This window comes from Mollisia scopiformis, assembly GCF_001500285.1.
Source record: "Mollisia scopiformis unplaced genomic scaffold LY89scaffold_11, whole genome shotgun sequence".
In the NCBI taxonomy this organism is placed as follows: Eukaryota; Fungi; Ascomycota; class Leotiomycetes; order Helotiales; family Mollisiaceae; genus Mollisia; species Mollisia scopiformis.
Genome location: NW_017263591.1, coordinates 593148 through 607657, shown reverse-complemented (window position 1 = coordinate 607657; position 14510 = coordinate 593148). Strand labels below are relative to the sequence as shown.

The following is a 14510-nucleotide window of genomic DNA, read 5'->3' as shown; positions in this document are numbered from 1 at the left end:
AAAGATTAAGATAATTAATAAGTGTGTGGAGGAGGACGGGATTAGCCGTAGATTGGAGAAGTTGTTTTTACGTTTAGTAGCCGGAGAGGGGAGGATAGTAGATGGGGCGGATAGAAGGGGAGGGATGAGTGAGAGGTTAGGCTATGGTCGGGTGGGAAATATTGCGTGACCAGCGCAATCACTGCCGTACTCTCAGTCCTCCCATCTCATTTATTGCTGTATTCCTAGCACACTAGAAGTCGTAGTCTCATCGCGTTCAGAAAGGGGATTAGGCACGCCTTTTTCCCCCCTTTTTTCTCTCAAATAAAGGTGGAGAAGTAGAGCGCTGGAATTATGAGTTTGGGATTTGTAGATGATATATAAAATATACGCTATTTCAGGGTACGTACTGTACATAGGGCTTGTGAGAATAGTGATCAGGAGCTTGGAGGGGTGGGTAAGAGATTTAGGGAGAGATTGTTGTTCGGGAATGAGGAATAAGGTTTTGTGTTTCGGTGGGTAGTGAGTCGGCTTTTGGTGGGTGGTTTAGGGAGGTTGGTTGAGATAGCGGGTAGTTCGTAAATCACGTCGAATATCAGGTCAAGTGAGTTAACCTCACAATAGTTGCTAGACCATTTATCCTGTCCTTGAATCGCCAGAAGGAAAAGCCTTTTGTAATGATAGCAAGCAGCGATTTCAGCCAGGTGGGCTTCTTGTGTGAAAGTGTGTTGAAAACCTTGTGGACTCCAGACTACTTTGTCTCCAGACGAGCTTGTAGTTCGGTCTTTCTTGTACAGTCATTGACATGTCACTTGTCTTATAAGACTCCAAGCTTACTACTCCAAAAAAAAACATTCTCACATGCAACATTATCTTAGACTGGGAACTCCCGAAACAGCACAGGAAGAGAGGGCTCAAAGGCACGTATTGGGAAACTTGCACTACTACGAAGCTTACATTAAATTGAACTGCAAAACTCCTACATACTACTTGCTATTATTCTCGAGAACTCAATTCGACAATTTCTTCCAAATTGAAAGTAGCTTCCAGAAATCTTTCCAATCTAACGCTCAACTCCATGTTTTTGTATGAGCGAACACCTAAAAATTCCTCAAATACAGCCATATACTCGCAATACCAACCACCGTAGCGCCAATGATCGATCCCCAGCCCTTGTACACATGAACCATAATCTGCTCACTCAACTCCGTCATCGCAGCCTGCTCATTTGCTCTCGGGAATGGCTCTTCGGGGACTGGTAGATCAAGGATCTTGCAGAGTGGTCCCCAGCCTTCTTTCACGCTGAAGAAATGCAGCCTCTCTGGTGGAACGACTGTTTTTAACCACTCGTTATGGATGGTAATGTAACCTGTTCCTGGTTAGCGAAAGAATCTCCTAGGAGAATGGAGTTCAACAATACCTTTGTCTTGCGGTTGTTGAACTTTGTCGAAGCCGTAGAGTTTGCTCAACCTTTCATCAGAAGTCAGCTGTGCCCCTTTCTCGTACAAAGCTGCTGTGATGCCAAAACAGAAATGCCCAACTCACCTCCTCCACATCTGATGAATCGATCCAGGGAAGTACCGAAAGCAAGGAACGGGCAGGAACATAATCTTCATGACCCAAGCCGGTGGTGCGTTGCCCGACATATCAGACCAGCTCTTCCACCATGCTTCTTCCTCCCGAGTAGTGCAGATCACGATTGCGTCTGGGTACATCTCGACTAGCTCCGGAGTCATGGCTGCACCGCACGTATCCGTGATGCCAACATAGCCAGCTAATACCTCTCCCAGGAGAGTCTTGGAGACTTCTGGAGGGGAATCTGGGTTCATGAGTCGACCCCATTTTCTCATCGTTGCTAGAAAAAAGTTAACACACGAGGAAACGCGAAGTTAAGAAGAAAGAGAATTAACCTTCTTCCTGAAAGATCATCGTTCCAGTGTGGTAGACTTTTCCATCAAGTAACTTTTCTAGAGCCGCTGAGAGTGACATGGTACCCGTGCGTCCAAACCCACTACCAATAACCCGAATCTTCCGACTCATGTCCGTGGGTCGTTGCGTTGCCCCGCTGCGCAACTCTGATGCTATTGACGCCATTTGGGATGAATCATGTGAGAACACGAGGTTCAAATGACATTGGATGGTGTTGGGTGGAAATTCGAGGGGATGTCTCGTTGTGTAACCTGAGACGTTTCGGAGACTGCTTGGCGCGCTAGCTGGCCTACTGGGGTTTTTAGTCAAGTCATCCCGTTTGGATGAGGACGCGGAGTTGGACTTCAAAGTGAAGGTTTGGGGTAGACTTGAATGGTAAGGGTTAGGATGGAGGATAATACTTACTGGGTGGGAACAAGCTCCCGTTGGCTCGGTCGTAGTTGTTCTGCCACCAGCTTTCGCAACACAACAGCAATTTGTCTCCCAGATTGCCGGAATTTAGATCAATATCAACAATAAAAAAGATGAGACGAAAGTAGAGATGAACTGACGTTGAAATTTAGTCCGATCGAGCTGTGCCTTTTCAAGGTTCCGGGTACATGACTATCCGGGGTTAGCTCATACGCGGATCTTTCGCTAATGCTTAGCGATACCCCTGAGCTACCTAGGATTAGTATAGGGCTCATGACATGAGGGTTGCTTTAGATTTCTATACAAAGTCTTTTTGATAGTTGAAGGATCCAGAAGCGTTCTTTGGATAGTCTATTATATCTTCTTTATCTGTCCAAATATTCTCAGATTTTACATTCGCACATGCGGTGGACGGATGTACGCACTCTCAACAAGACTAATCCCAACCTGATCCAAATATTGGGTTTCATACCTCTTTGCCTCTCTCTTTGCTGTATAGCTTTCTTCCACTTTGACAAAACTACCTCGCCTCACCTGTCCATCTCCCTTTTCCTCACTCTCCCCCACCACCCAATCGCCCACTCCAACAGCGCCACCATCGCCATACATCTCGCCTCCACGCTGTTCCAATTGTTACTGACAACCCAGGACCAAAGTCTTTACAACATTGTCCTCCTCCTCCTCCTCACATATCACATGACGCACGTTTCTCGGGCAGAAAAACGCACGATAACGCTGGGAGCGGCAAATAGGCTATTGATCCAGCTTATGCTACCAACTGCTTGCATATACATCGCTTATCTCTGACTACTCATGCTGGGTTAATTAACTAGATGAGGTTGTGATGATAAGGAGATATCGGAGAGGTAGGAAATGGAACCACCTCACGTCTCCGAACAAGCGAATTATATTCCTCGCTAGAGACATAATTGTCTCACTCGACTCATACCCCTCATAAACCCATAACCCCTCCTCTATCCAAAATCGTTTTCTTGATAACACTCAAAAATCGTCCTCATCATGGGCGGCGGAAGCTGCTACGGCACCGACTGCGGCGGCTTTCCTGTCACCACCCACCGCGCTGGCCTGATAATCGGGCTCTCAGTTGGCCTCGGCTGGATCCTCCTCGTCTTCCTCTCTTCGTGCCTATTCAGCGTGTCGCGTGCCGCCAATTATGCAATCACAAAAGAAATAGCTGTTTTAATTCTTCTGATTCTTGGGTTCCCGTTTTTCCTCGGGCGGCTGGGTTTTCGGCCTTGTATTGATCATTATAAAATGGATTGGTTCAAGAAAATTGGGAGGTGGTTTGATGAAAAGAATATCGAGGCTTGGAAGACGCTTTTGGAGGCAGGGAGGCAGGGAGGCGGGTTCGCGGGGTGGTGAAGGGAGTCGGTGTTGGGATGGGGAGAGGTGGGGTATGGATTGTAAATTGTGTCATGAAAGGATGGAGATGGTTATTAAGGAGTGTCTCGGGATTTTGGGAGGAATTGCGGATGAATGAACAAGATGGTGGGATGGAAATGGAGTGAACCTAGAAGGTGTAGCTTTATTGTTACTCTAAGAGCGCCAATACAAGCTGAGATGTTGACTATTTTCAGAAGAGACAAGATAGAGTAGTATGGTGTTGTGCAAGTCAGATGATCTGGAGAAGGTGTGTTGCTTGAATTATGATACTACCATAAAGCTAAACTCATCAAGTAAATAACAGACCATGCTAGCTACAAGTCTCAATAAGACAATATAAGTCGATCTTGAATACTTGCCAGCAAGGCCCCACCAAAATACTTGAGCCAGTTGAAGCTCTTTATCTACCAAAACCTGCACTCATTTGCATCACCTCAGTCCCAAATACTCTTCTCCATAGTCACACCCGATATTCCACCACTTACAGGTATAGCAAGCTTTTGTATAGTACCGGCAACATAAACCCAGAGTTGACCAATGCTCGTCACATTCCAAGCTTTTTCCAGACCCCCAAAGTCCCCACTCGTGATTGTCACGTTCCCACTCCCTTCGTCGCTGTCCACGGTCATCTGGATTATGACCGTCTTGTTTGTCTCTTTGCTGAAGTAGCTGAATGTTGAATTATCAACATCGAAGCTAGGGAATAGCTCGAAGTTTAAAACAGGCTGCCAATCTTTATCCCATTTCGCGTTATTTTGATGAAGATCGCCTGTTGGGATGATGGCTCCTTCTTTGACATATACGGGCATGTCTTCGATTGTTGCGGTGATGTTGGAAATCGTCTTTCCACCTTGGTAGACTTGTGGGGTTGACGTTCGAGAGAGGTAGTTGAGCCACTTCTTCTCTCCAGGAAAGTATACAGACCTTGAGTTTCCACCGTTGACGATTGGAGCGACCAAGAACTCCTCTCCAAATATATACTGATCCTTGATATCTCTCACGGTCTCCATCTCGTCCGGATACTCCAGCCACAAGGCTCTGATGACGGGAAGTCCTGTCTGTGTCGCTTTGTAGGTGTAAGTTCTGATATACGGCACCAATGCGACATGCAAATTTGCCGTAGTCTTTAAGATAGACACCAATCTCGAAGTATAAGGAGCGTACCAAGGTGTGTGTCCAGTGCCAACCATGATCTCAAACACGGGACTGAAAGCACTGAACCACATCCACCTTGCCCACAGCTCTTCTGTTGGTGAATTTGTGTCTCGAACATAGCCACCAGTATCACTTCCCCACATACTGAAGCCTAACAGTCCTGCTCGGATACCTGATGTAACAGTGTATTGCAAGCCAGTGAAGTTGGAGTGCGAATCTCCGTTCCAGACTCCAGTCAAAGATCGTGCACGATCAACCGCCGATCGAGCAAAAGAGTAGTAATTTCCTAATCCCCAAGCTTCAACCATGACTTCATGGCATAACTGTTCGAAGAGTGTATTTTGGAGATTCTGTTCATAGTCTGGCAGCTCTCCCTCCTCACCCCTGTCGATCTTGAATCCCTTCACTCCGAGATCTGTAAAGTTCTTTAGATGCAATTTGAAATAATCGTAAGCAGCTGGAATTGAGAGATTGAGCGCAGGGCCTAGAAACTGGATTGGCGAGATGCCCGGGAAGAGCCAGTCATTTGCAACGGATGCATTGTAAAGTTCCGTGTTGAGGAAGCCCCGGTTAGCTACCCAGACCTGGAAATCAAACCCTGCTGCAGAGAGATCCGAAATGAACTTCTTGGGCGTGGGATAGAACTGTGGATCAAAGTCGAAGTTGCCGAAAGAAGAGTTTCCTGTTCCATATGGTCCTTGGTGATGTTAGTAGATAATTCGCCTGAAAGTAGAGAGCACTTACTATCCGCAAACATGCTGGTAGCTCGAATCTGGTTGGCAGCTAGATGATCAATAACATCGAAGTAGTTCTCCTGCGCATTGGTGGCATTTCCATGAAAATCCTGCTCGAAATCGTCTGACCAGAAATTCGGTCCATAAGCGGAATCTGGTGGCATCTCGATTCTCGCACTTAGAGCTGTGTATTCCTTGATGATGGACTTAAAGTCACCCTCCGTCTTTGGTAGAATGATGTAGTAGACTAAACTGCTGGAGTTGAAAACAAATCGTGCCATATTCGGAGAACTGAAGTCGTAAGATCCGATTGAAAGAGTGTCCGTATACACGCCGTAACCAGCAGTGGTGATAAAGAATGGCGCTCTGGCATTTGACCAATTGATGCCATCCTCATTGCCAACACCAATGTCTTCAAATGACGCATTCGAATTATCAAGCTGGCCATTGAACGGATACTCCCATACCCCGAAAAATTTGTCTTCCTCCGGAATAGTGAACTGGGCTCCAACAAAAGTGTAATTGGTTTCCACCTCAATCTTAATCACATGGTTCTTCAATGGTTGCCATGATAACTCGACGCCCTCGGTGCTGGATGTAATTGGAGTGAGACTGGTGTTTGTATTGCCGACGAGGACTGCGATGTTGTTCACGATTGCTTGGCCATTCGCAGTAATAAGAATCGGCACCGGAGTCGTAGATGGGATTGCGCTGGTTCCTGCCAAGTCGACGAAGCAGAGTACAGCTGCAGAGGCAGCTGATAGACCTCGTGATCTCATCTTCGTATCGGTGATTCTTCTCTGGCTACTATATCATAAAAGAATGTCAAGAAACAAGAAACGAGAAATGAGCGTGATGTAGTTATGAATACAACAGAATCGGAAGGATGTTCCCTCTCGTTTAGGTAAGAACCTCAATGACGTGAAGTAGATCAGAACCCCTCATCGTGAACAAAACAGAAAACGAAAAAAATTCAATCCCGACTCAGAGGATTGGATAAAGTGGGATGTTTTGCTCCATATTTCGTGGGGTAAATCAACAATGGTTCGGTAACGCGCGGCTGATCCCTCGAATTTTCCCTCAATCAAGATGAGGCTGATCTCGACGACGAATGTTGGGAAAGCTTGGCACATATTTAGCCGGAATACAAATGGTTCTGTACCTGACAAGACGTAGATCCGGAACCTGCCTTTTAATGAGCTCTCGTTCCAATTAAGCACGATATAGTAACGCAAAGAACCGTGCTGCGTGCCGGAAATACAGCGTTGTAAACAGGATGAGAATAAACGTATTGCTTCGACTCCGGAGCAAAGAGGGGTAAAGAACGGCTCGTACAGAGAAACATATGTTTGAGATACTTATCTGTCAGTGGACTTTCAAAAGAAATGCGTTTCAGTCAGGTATCTCTCATACTTTTGTACGCCTGCTAGATGGTCGCTACCTGTGTCATTAACTTCGTAAAAGGTAGCTCAAAAACGCCCCTGCAATGCTGCAAAATATCCGTCGCCATGACCCGAGAGTTTTGAAAGCCTAAGACTCCCACTTCTTCGCCTCCAATCCGTCTGGTGGGCTTGTCTCAAAAGTCTTGCTTCCGACATCTGACCAGTTCGTACTCAAAGAAGTACCGTTGCTCTCTTGGTAACTCTTCATCATAGCCCGTCTAGTATCAGGATCGGCGCCTTTGTAAAGTTTCTTAAAGAAACGGTCCACATCCTCGCCTTCTCCATCATCATCATCTTCTTCACCCATCAGCTTGTCCCAATTCTTGGGTCCAGACTTCGAGGACGTGGGATAGACCGGCGCAGTCTCTTGCTTTGGCAATTGAACAGCCGCCTTTGTGTCCTCCTTCACGGGTTCGCTGGGGATTAAATCGGTACCTTCCAACGCAGACCATTTGAGACCCGGTGTAGACTTGTGGAGGACGATCTCAATCTTGTGGGGTGTGATCCGGTGGCTCGACTTAGAGACATCGACTTTTGAGAAGAATGGATCGATTGTGTAATCAAATGTGCTGTCCGTGGCGGAAAGCGGGAAGCTGACTTCGAGCTACAAATTGTTAGCGATTAAAAACAGTAGCAGAGAGGGAATACCTACACTTCCAGCTTCAATCTTGACTTCAGTATTTTCCTTTGGTACACCTTTGGCGAAGATCTCAATGGTAATAGTAGTTGGAGACTGATACCACTCATGTCTGATCTTCTCTTTTGGAGTCTGTGCCGGTGCAACAGGTATGGCAGCAACTGCTGGAGCTTCTACCTTCTCCTTTGCGGCCGGTTTGGTGTCTTTCGAGACATCCTCGACCTCGTCTGGGACCTTCTTCACCGTGACCTGATTACATTCCGCCTCGTCACCACCCGCATTGTCGTAGTCGGTCTTGATCTTAGCAAGCCAGATAGTCAAGCCCTTCTCCTTCTCGTTATATTCCTTGACCCAATGGAGGCACATCCTCGCATCGCCGTATCGTTTCAGTCCATGCAAGGCAACTGCACGTCGAAAGTGAGCGTTTGCGATCAAGTCACGCTTCGAACGCTTGATAGCTGCGAGGACAGCATTGTCACCATCTGCAAGGGCGAGCTCGTACTGTTTCGTTCGCTGGTAGGCAGTCGCACGCCAAGTCAACCAGAGCGGTGACTTGGAGATCTGGATAGCTTGCGTGAGGTAGTTGATAGCAGTGGCATAGTCTCCGGCTTGGATAGCAGCCTGGCCTTTATTTGCGAAACCGACCTCCGCCATGATAGTCAACGATCGTGAGTATTGAGTTCGGAGTTGTTGGTATTGTATAGGTTGGGAAACTTTGTGCGAGGAGTTGTTGGCTTTTGTGAATTGCAGCTCCCAGAAAAATTAGTTAGGCAGAAGAAACCACAGCCTCGCCTCGACTATTTCCAAGGCTGCGGGGTACTCACGTGAACTTCGATAAGTGAATTGCTTCGTCGAATCATTTATTTGAGACATTAAGAATCGTATACTATCTAGGTAGACTTTAAAATACGTATCCAGCATGATGTGAAGGTTATAGAAATGGAGTGTGTTGGAAAGTCTTCACATCTTCACTCGAGTGCCACCATGAGAAACTGTGAGAACAATCTACTTGAAGCGATCGAGCTTGTTATGATCATTGTTTGTCATTACATTATGGATTAATAATATATAAACTCCAGTGGTCTCGTTATCTCAGTCCATGCTCCATGCCCATGTCATACCAAAGCTACATCTCCATACCGTTTGGCAAACATGCCCAAAGCCTTAATCGGGAAAATGAACTTGTAGTTCGGGTATGAAATCATGCAGCTCTTGTTGAAAACGCCTTCTATAGCCTCTTGCAGCCACTCTCCATTGGATTGCTGCCTACTCATGATCAATTTCAGACCTTTCTCGATAGGGGCACGGTCTGGATAGTGAGCCTCAAGCAAAGCGATGACCACCCAAGCAGTCATGACAACCTGCGAACCTGTTGGATGCTCAACATAGGTGTTTGTCTCGCATGACTGTAAATGATATTAGCAGTTGTCTAAACTCCTCGGAAGAATACTCACCCGATAGCTCTCGGACCAGCCACCATCTGCCCTTTGTTTCGAGATCAGAAAATCGCAACCGTCCTTGGAGTGCTTGCTATTTTCGTAAAACTCTCCGATACTGGCGAGACTTTCAAGGGCAAACATTCCAGCGTAGGTGAAGCAGATTCCCCAACTCCCATACCAGCTTCCATCAGGCTTCTGAGCATTTCGGATGTAACCCACTGCTCTTTCCTTGAAGACTTTGATATGTTCCGTCCGATAATCCGGGTAGTACTTCGTGAACAAAGACAGAGCCGTTACAACAGCGGTGGTACATTCTGGGTAATCATACTCGATCATAATTCTGCCGAAGACTTCGGCAGCATTGAATACTTCCAAATACTCAGAGCCACGAGTAGGCTCATATGAGGCACATCCACCGGACGGGTTCTGATATGTCAGTAGTGTATCGATGGCATCAAATATTCGCTGGTCATCGAGAAGTGTAGGGTATCCTGGTGTTCGCTGAAGGAGCAAGACAGCTTTCAGAGCCTCAGAAATGCAATCACTGACAGCATATCCTTGGTCCTTATTACTGAATGCCCATCCGCCTTTGCGCTGTTGTCTGTAGCATTTGGCTTGGTCATCGACATTCTCGCGCATCTGTTGATCTTCAAGAAATTCCAGCCCTCGAGTGAGCATTGGTCTCCATTTTGGATCCTCAGCCAGTCCAGCATCCATGACAGCTTGAATAAGGAATGAAGTATCCCAACATTGAACCCCATTGGTGCCATTTACTAACATACCTTCGTCCTTCATCCAGAGGTAATCTGCTAGTCGGTCGCGGTGACGTTGCACCGAGTATGCTTTTGGGCCCTCCTGGATATAGCAAGCAAGAAAATTCATGGGAGCATTGACTGGAGCAAGATCAGAGTAATCTGTGTTCTTGTCTTCCATCTTTATCATGTCCCAACACCAATCTTCGGCCACTTTCACTAACGCGTTGGTCCTGGTAAAGGGTATGTGAATGTTTATGAGAAACCAATTCGCAGCCCGTAAGACCCATGACTTTGGATGATAGTTATCCTTCTCGCTTATGCTATTTCGATGGCTTGTCCATTCAATTGACTCATATGGCTCTGCGAAAAGCTCCTGTCGCAGTTGTCGCACCAGCGGGGTTTCCTTGTACGTCCATCGTTTAGACCAGATGAAGGACATGGGGAGATAGACCATTCGCATGTGAATCCACCAGCGCCATGGTGCCATTGGCATCCAATCAGGCAAAAGCCAGAACTCGGGCGGGACCGGATTCACAATGTCCCATTTGCAGACACCAAGCACGCTCAGCCAGAATTTCGCCCAGTGAGGGCCGCATTTCGCTCCGCCCATCTTGTGCAATGTGCCTCTGGCCTTGATCATGCGTGGATCTTCCTCACTAACGCCCAGAATCCGTAAAGCCGTATAGTTCATTGCAGTCCCGAAAACTGTACTCTCGCCCTCAATATGAAGTCCCCACCCTCCGTCCTCAGGTTCGGCTCTGGCGAAAATGTAATTCTTCATTTCGATGGCAATGGAATCTGGTATTTCTGTCTCTGTGACATACCAAGCTATGACAAAGCCCGGTAGCAGAAACATTGGTCCACCATATTCGCAGCCCCAATTGCCAGGAGGGAGTTGCAGATGTTGAAAGAATTCCAATCCATTCTTGACCGAATCGAGGGGGGTTTTTGCAGATGACAAGTCAGGAAGTTCCTACACGCGTCAGTACACTCCGTGATGAAATGATAGTCGCATACCAATGGCAGACCAAGAAAATACTTGTCGGCCTTGGATTGAGGCCATTCCTTCACTTCTTCGTCCTCCTCGAGATAATGCCAGGTCTGCCTGCCTTTCTCATCCAACAAGCGCCAGCGAGCATGATCGGTACGCTCTGATAGTTTTGGCTTTTTCGTCTCTGGTACTTCACTCACTGAAGCGTCAATTGGTCGTTTCTTTTGCTGTCTGGCGGTGACAGAAACTTGCTTGTCGTTGCTGGCGACCATCTTGATAGATTGTTTCTCAGAGTTGGCAAACGGCGCGTGCGTCCAATTGGCCGCAGGAACAAAGTGAGATATCAATGCGTCCCCCCCAAGCCCTTCAGATTGAAAGGAAGGCATTATTCAGGGGACGAGTCGATTAGCTTCTGGGGAAGCGGGAGCGATGGTCTCGTGGTTCCCGAGACATTTTAGCACTGGCCCAAGTGCATTTTTCATTAGGTCTAGCGCCTGCAGGGGTTGGGCGCAGGCACACGGGAAGATCTCGAAGCTAAGGACTGAACCTCTGACATGCATACTGTATTGCAGGGGATTAAATATCAACAGCTTCACATTTCCTCGAAGCCCTTCAGACTTCAATCTCCACGACTATGCAGCATCGAGAATGGGGCATGAGATTGTCAGATCAACTGCTCAATGGACATCGACCTCTTGTCTGATACCCCAGAAGAGAATCAACTGCTTTTGTTACCAAACGTGCTTCCACACTTACCTAGCACACTGATTACAGAGGAACCTTCAGAGTTCCTGCACGAGAACCTTCTTCATACAGAAATATCTGAGCCTGATGTGTCCGCACTCTCGGTACCAGCTGCCGATGCTCACCAATCTGTGATAACCAAGATTGAAGTGGTCTTCGAGTCCATTGCGGACTGTATCCTCAGCGGCAGGAAAGAGCTCGAGATCCAGCTGAAGAGCAGAACAACCTGGAAAGAGACTGCTGTACAAAATGGGGTTGATGGGACTCGACCGAAGAAATCTCACCTGCGGAAGATCAAGTTTCCAAGTAAATGTCCAATTGAAGCCTGGAGATTTAGTAAGTCTTAGCATCTGGTCTTGTGGAAGAAATTTGCTAACTCGAATACAGCTGTTCTTTGTCGTATATTAGAATTGTCCCACGAAGCTTTGATATCTGGAGTTGTCACCACCAAAAGGTTGTTGTCTGCCGCCAATCCATGTCACTACTTAGCCTGGGACCGGGAGCTCAGCACAATGCTTTCAGCTCGGGAAACACTATGATGCTAACACGGTGATGTGTAGAGATATTTATTATCGAGAGTCAGAACTATTCACCAAACAGTCGATTGTTGATCGATACGTGGATGACATTGCATATACATTTGGTATCAATAGAGATGCGTTGAATGTGGTAAGTTTGCTTCTATTATTTTTTCATGGACATGAGAACTGAGTACGAGCTTCTAGGCCGCAGCAGCAAAGGGCTTAATGATAGGAAACCTCAGTGTCACAAAAAGGGGCGGTCATAGAATTGAGTATTGGTCTGAGCCAGAGGTCCGCCTTCATATCCCCGTAATCAACATATTTGCTAATCAAATGGCAGGGCATATTGATTCCAAAGTCCGATGATTTAGAGGATGTATATCTAGGGGGAACGCGGTGGATTGTAGTTGTTGAGAAAGAGGTGGGTTCAAACGTTTTCTCCAGGAGCCTCAGCTAATTTTCTAGGCCACCTTCCGATCCCTTGCAGCATGCAGATATTGGCAAAATTGTATAGCGGGAAATGGTATCTTGATTACCGTAAGACAATCTACCATATCAAATCGATGAAATGTCTGATTCATTGTAGGCAAAAGGTTATCCCGACATCCAAACACGGCAATTTCTCCATTTTCTAGCCACCCGTTTCCCACGAATTCCCATATATGCTCTTGTAGACTTCGACCCTGATGGCATAGGCATAATGTCGACCTATAAGCACGGATCCAAAGCTCTAGCCCACGAGAAAAATGTTGCCGTTCCATCACTACATTGGCTTGGTATTCGAAGCTTGGATTTCACAACAGATGACAGCGTTCAGGGTCTTCTCAGTCTCACCAAGAGGGATAGAAATATTGCCAAGAAAATGCTAGCGAGACAAGATGTGGAGACAGGGGACCAAGAATGGCGGAGAGAGCTTCAGATGATGTTGATGCTCAATATGAAAGCGGAGATTCAGATTTTAGGCAATGAAGATAAGCTGAGTATATGGTTAGACAGGAAGCTGTCGGAAGCTGTGTATGATGCAGATGGAGATATCTCTATGTCACAACCAGAATAAATTAAAGAGTCATTTCCAATACGACTGCCCCTCTCACTGAACGATGATTGGAGGAGACAGCACTATACACCTTGTTTCTCATACTGGTCGTAGGTAACCAGCTAACACTGTTCACATTTCCGTATCCAATAGCATTCTTGAAAGGACGTATCTGTCTCCTTGATAATGAGAGCAGTAACAAACGACCGAACGGGGGCAGAACACGGGAGGAAAATTAAAAGCACGTATAGATAAGGAAGAAGCAAACGAAATTGTTCTAGTTGGAAAGAGAAAGTCGGCGCGAACAAGTGGAATTGCAGCCATATAGATCACCCAGAACCCAGTGACACAAGAAGATCACATATATGCATGGAAGCTGAGAACTGAGCCGAACGTACTTTCAATCCATAATGTATTTTCATGCCATTCTTAACGCCAGCGCTCCATCTGCATATGCCAAAGCCTATGATTCATCTGCCGCCTCATGGCTATGTTCCACCACCAGAAGCATGCCTTATCTGGTATCGAACTGAGTCGTCTCTCATATGCTGCCCTGTCCGCTGATTGGTAAACAATGTCCTGACTACAGGTCATAGTCCTAGCATTCGTCTGCACCCTTCTCTGACTCTCTTCTCGTACTCCGGTCTCTGTTCTCGCCACATCTTCGCAGCCTCCACATTCGCCGGACTCTCATCGTTCGGTTCCGCCAGCATGCTCATGACCGATATCAGTATCTTCTCCACCGACTGGATTGGCGACCATCGTTCGGAAGCATGCTCGTAATGATTTGGGTCGTCGCCAGGGGCGTGGAGGATGGAGATGCAGACAAGACCGCTAGGATACACTATTATATCATACATTAGTCCTGTCCTTCAATCGCGGGCATAGGTGATACTGTAATTCTAAGACAAGAGCACACGACCTACCATTTGGATGCCAAACTTCCCCTAGAAACCTCATGGTTGGCGGCGCAAGCGGATAGTCTTTCGGGAACTTCAACTCCGCAGGAAATATGCCTCCCTCGAATGGCGTGCCTTCTGGACCTTGAATCAAAGCCTCCCAGTACAGCATATCGTCTTCGGAAACTGGTCCAGCAGTGATTCCTTCTGGTGGATTATTGGTCAGCGCTCGGTATTCTTGCAACAATCGTCTTTGTGCTGTCGTTGACGCCATTTTTAAGTCGATGAAAAGATTCGAGGGCGTAAGATGAATGTAGGAGTAGTATGCTCAAATCCTATTCAGTTGTGGTTTGGAAAAATTTGTTGTGAATGTCAAAGTGTCGTTATCATCTTTGGGAAAGTCCCTTGACCCAGTTTTTAGTGTGCGGCCGCTT

At 46.8% G+C, this 14510-nt stretch overlaps 7 protein-coding genes across 7 annotated transcripts; 2 read left to right on the top strand and 5 right to left on the bottom strand.

Moving 5' to 3' along the window:
• Positions 1-920: 920 nt before the first annotated feature.
• On the bottom strand, positions 921-2432 carry LY89DRAFT_615594 (uncharacterized protein). The gene is made up of 5 exons (XM_018210732.1): positions 2314-2432; positions 1890-2200; positions 1525-1834; positions 1400-1449; positions 921-1348 (listed from the first exon to the last, which is right to left on the bottom strand). The coding sequence occupies exons 2-5, from the start codon at positions 2071-2073 to the stop codon at positions 1080-1082; spliced, it is 813 nt and encodes a 270-aa protein (XP_018071824.1). The 5' UTR covers positions 2074-2200; positions 2314-2432; the 3' UTR covers positions 921-1079.
• A 781-nt stretch (positions 2433-3213) lies between these two features.
• LY89DRAFT_54114 (uncharacterized protein) lies at positions 3214-3929 on the top strand. The gene has a single exon (XM_018208178.1). It carries the CDS (start codon positions 3340-3342, stop codon positions 3700-3702), a length of 363 nt encoding a protein of 120 aa, XP_018071823.1. The 5' UTR covers positions 3214-3339; the 3' UTR covers positions 3703-3929.
• A 228-nt stretch (positions 3930-4157) lies between these two features.
• On the bottom strand, positions 4158-6391 carry LY89DRAFT_733318 (uncharacterized protein; the record flags this gene model as incomplete). The annotated part of the gene is made up of 2 exons (XM_018219783.1): positions 4158-5575; positions 5623-6391. 2 exons carry the CDS (start codon positions 6389-6391, stop codon positions 4158-4160), a joined length of 2187 nt encoding a protein of 728 aa, XP_018071822.1.
• Positions 6392-6980: 589 nt separating this feature from the next.
• LY89DRAFT_718163 (SGS-domain-containing protein) lies at positions 6981-8443 on the bottom strand. The gene is made up of 2 exons (XM_018218397.1): positions 7707-8443; positions 6981-7658 (listed from the first exon to the last, which is right to left on the bottom strand). Exons 1-2 carry the CDS (start codon positions 8343-8345, stop codon positions 7143-7145), a joined length of 1155 nt encoding a protein of 384 aa, XP_018071821.1. The 5' UTR covers positions 8346-8443; the 3' UTR covers positions 6981-7142.
• A 363-nt stretch (positions 8444-8806) lies between these two features.
• On the bottom strand, positions 8807-11148 carry LY89DRAFT_584828 (oxidosqualene:lanosterol cyclase-like protein; the record flags this gene model as incomplete). Its single annotated transcript, XM_018209292.1, has 3 exons — positions 8807-9097; positions 9146-10858; positions 10903-11148. The coding sequence occupies 3 exons, from the start codon at positions 11146-11148 to the stop codon at positions 8807-8809; spliced, it is 2250 nt and encodes a 749-aa protein (XP_018071820.1).
• Positions 11149-11441: 293 nt separating this feature from the next.
• On the top strand, positions 11442-13207 carry LY89DRAFT_615589 (DNA topoisomerase IV, alpha subunit). The gene is made up of 7 exons (XM_018210731.1): positions 11442-11956; positions 12008-12074; positions 12181-12289; positions 12346-12432; positions 12482-12562; positions 12607-12678; positions 12728-13207. The coding sequence occupies exons 1-7, from the start codon at positions 11557-11559 to the stop codon at positions 13196-13198; spliced, it is 1287 nt and encodes a 428-aa protein (XP_018071819.1). The 5' UTR covers positions 11442-11556; the 3' UTR covers positions 13199-13207.
• Positions 13208-13571: 364 nt separating this feature from the next.
• On the bottom strand, positions 13572-14454 carry LY89DRAFT_644970 (ubiquitin-conjugating enzyme). The gene is made up of 2 exons (XM_018211854.1): positions 14104-14454; positions 13572-14021 (listed from the first exon to the last, which is right to left on the bottom strand). The coding sequence occupies exons 1-2, from the start codon at positions 14348-14350 to the stop codon at positions 13768-13770; spliced, it is 501 nt and encodes a 166-aa protein (XP_018071818.1). The 5' UTR covers positions 14351-14454; the 3' UTR covers positions 13572-13767.
• Positions 14455-14510: the final 56 nt, after the last annotated feature.

What these genes read in the sequence shown, in the direction of transcription:
- LY89DRAFT_615594 (XM_018210732.1), bottom strand. Translation starts at nt 2,073, where the DNA reads ATGGCGTCAATAGCATCAGAGTTGCGCAGCGGGGCAACGCAACGACCC. An exon ending in ATTCATCAGATGTGGAGGAG is followed by an intron (nt 1,450 to 1,524) that starts GTGAGTTGGGCA and finishes TTCTGATGAAAG; the next exon opens with GTTGAGCAAACTCTACGGCT. An exon ending in TCAACAACCGCAAGACAAAG is followed by an intron (nt 1,349 to 1,399) that starts GTATTGTTGAAC and finishes AACCAGGAACAG; the next exon opens with GTTACATTACCATCCATAAC.
- LY89DRAFT_718163 (XM_018218397.1), bottom strand. Translation starts at nt 8,345, where the DNA reads ATGGCGGAGGTCGGTTTCGCAAATAAAGGCCAGGCTGCTATCCAAGCC. An exon ending in TCAAGATTGAAGCTGGAAGT is followed by an intron (nt 7,659 to 7,706) that starts GTAGGTATTCCC and finishes AACAATTTGTAG; the next exon opens with CTCGAAGTCAGCTTCCCGCT.
- LY89DRAFT_615589 (XM_018210731.1), top strand. Translation starts at nt 11,557, where the DNA reads ATGGACATCGACCTCTTGTCTGATACCCCAGAAGAGAATCAACTGCTT. An exon ending in GGAGTTGTCACCACCAAAAG is followed by an intron (nt 12,075 to 12,180) that starts GTTGTTGTCTGC and finishes GGTGATGTGTAG; the next exon opens with AGATATTTATTATCGAGAGT. An exon ending in AGTATTGGTCTGAGCCAGAG is followed by an intron (nt 12,433 to 12,481) that starts GTCCGCCTTCAT and finishes ATCAAATGGCAG; the next exon opens with GGCATATTGATTCCAAAGTC.
- LY89DRAFT_54114 (XM_018208178.1), top strand. Translation starts at nt 3,340, where the DNA reads ATGGGCGGCGGAAGCTGCTACGGCACCGACTGCGGCGGCTTTCCTGTC.
- LY89DRAFT_644970 (XM_018211854.1), bottom strand. Translation starts at nt 14,350, where the DNA reads ATGGCGTCAACGACAGCACAAAGACGATTGTTGCAAGAATACCGAGCG. An exon ending in GGAAGTTTGGCATCCAAATG is followed by an intron (nt 14,022 to 14,103) that starts GTAGGTCGTGTG and finishes ATGATATAATAG; the next exon opens with TGTATCCTAGCGGTCTTGTC.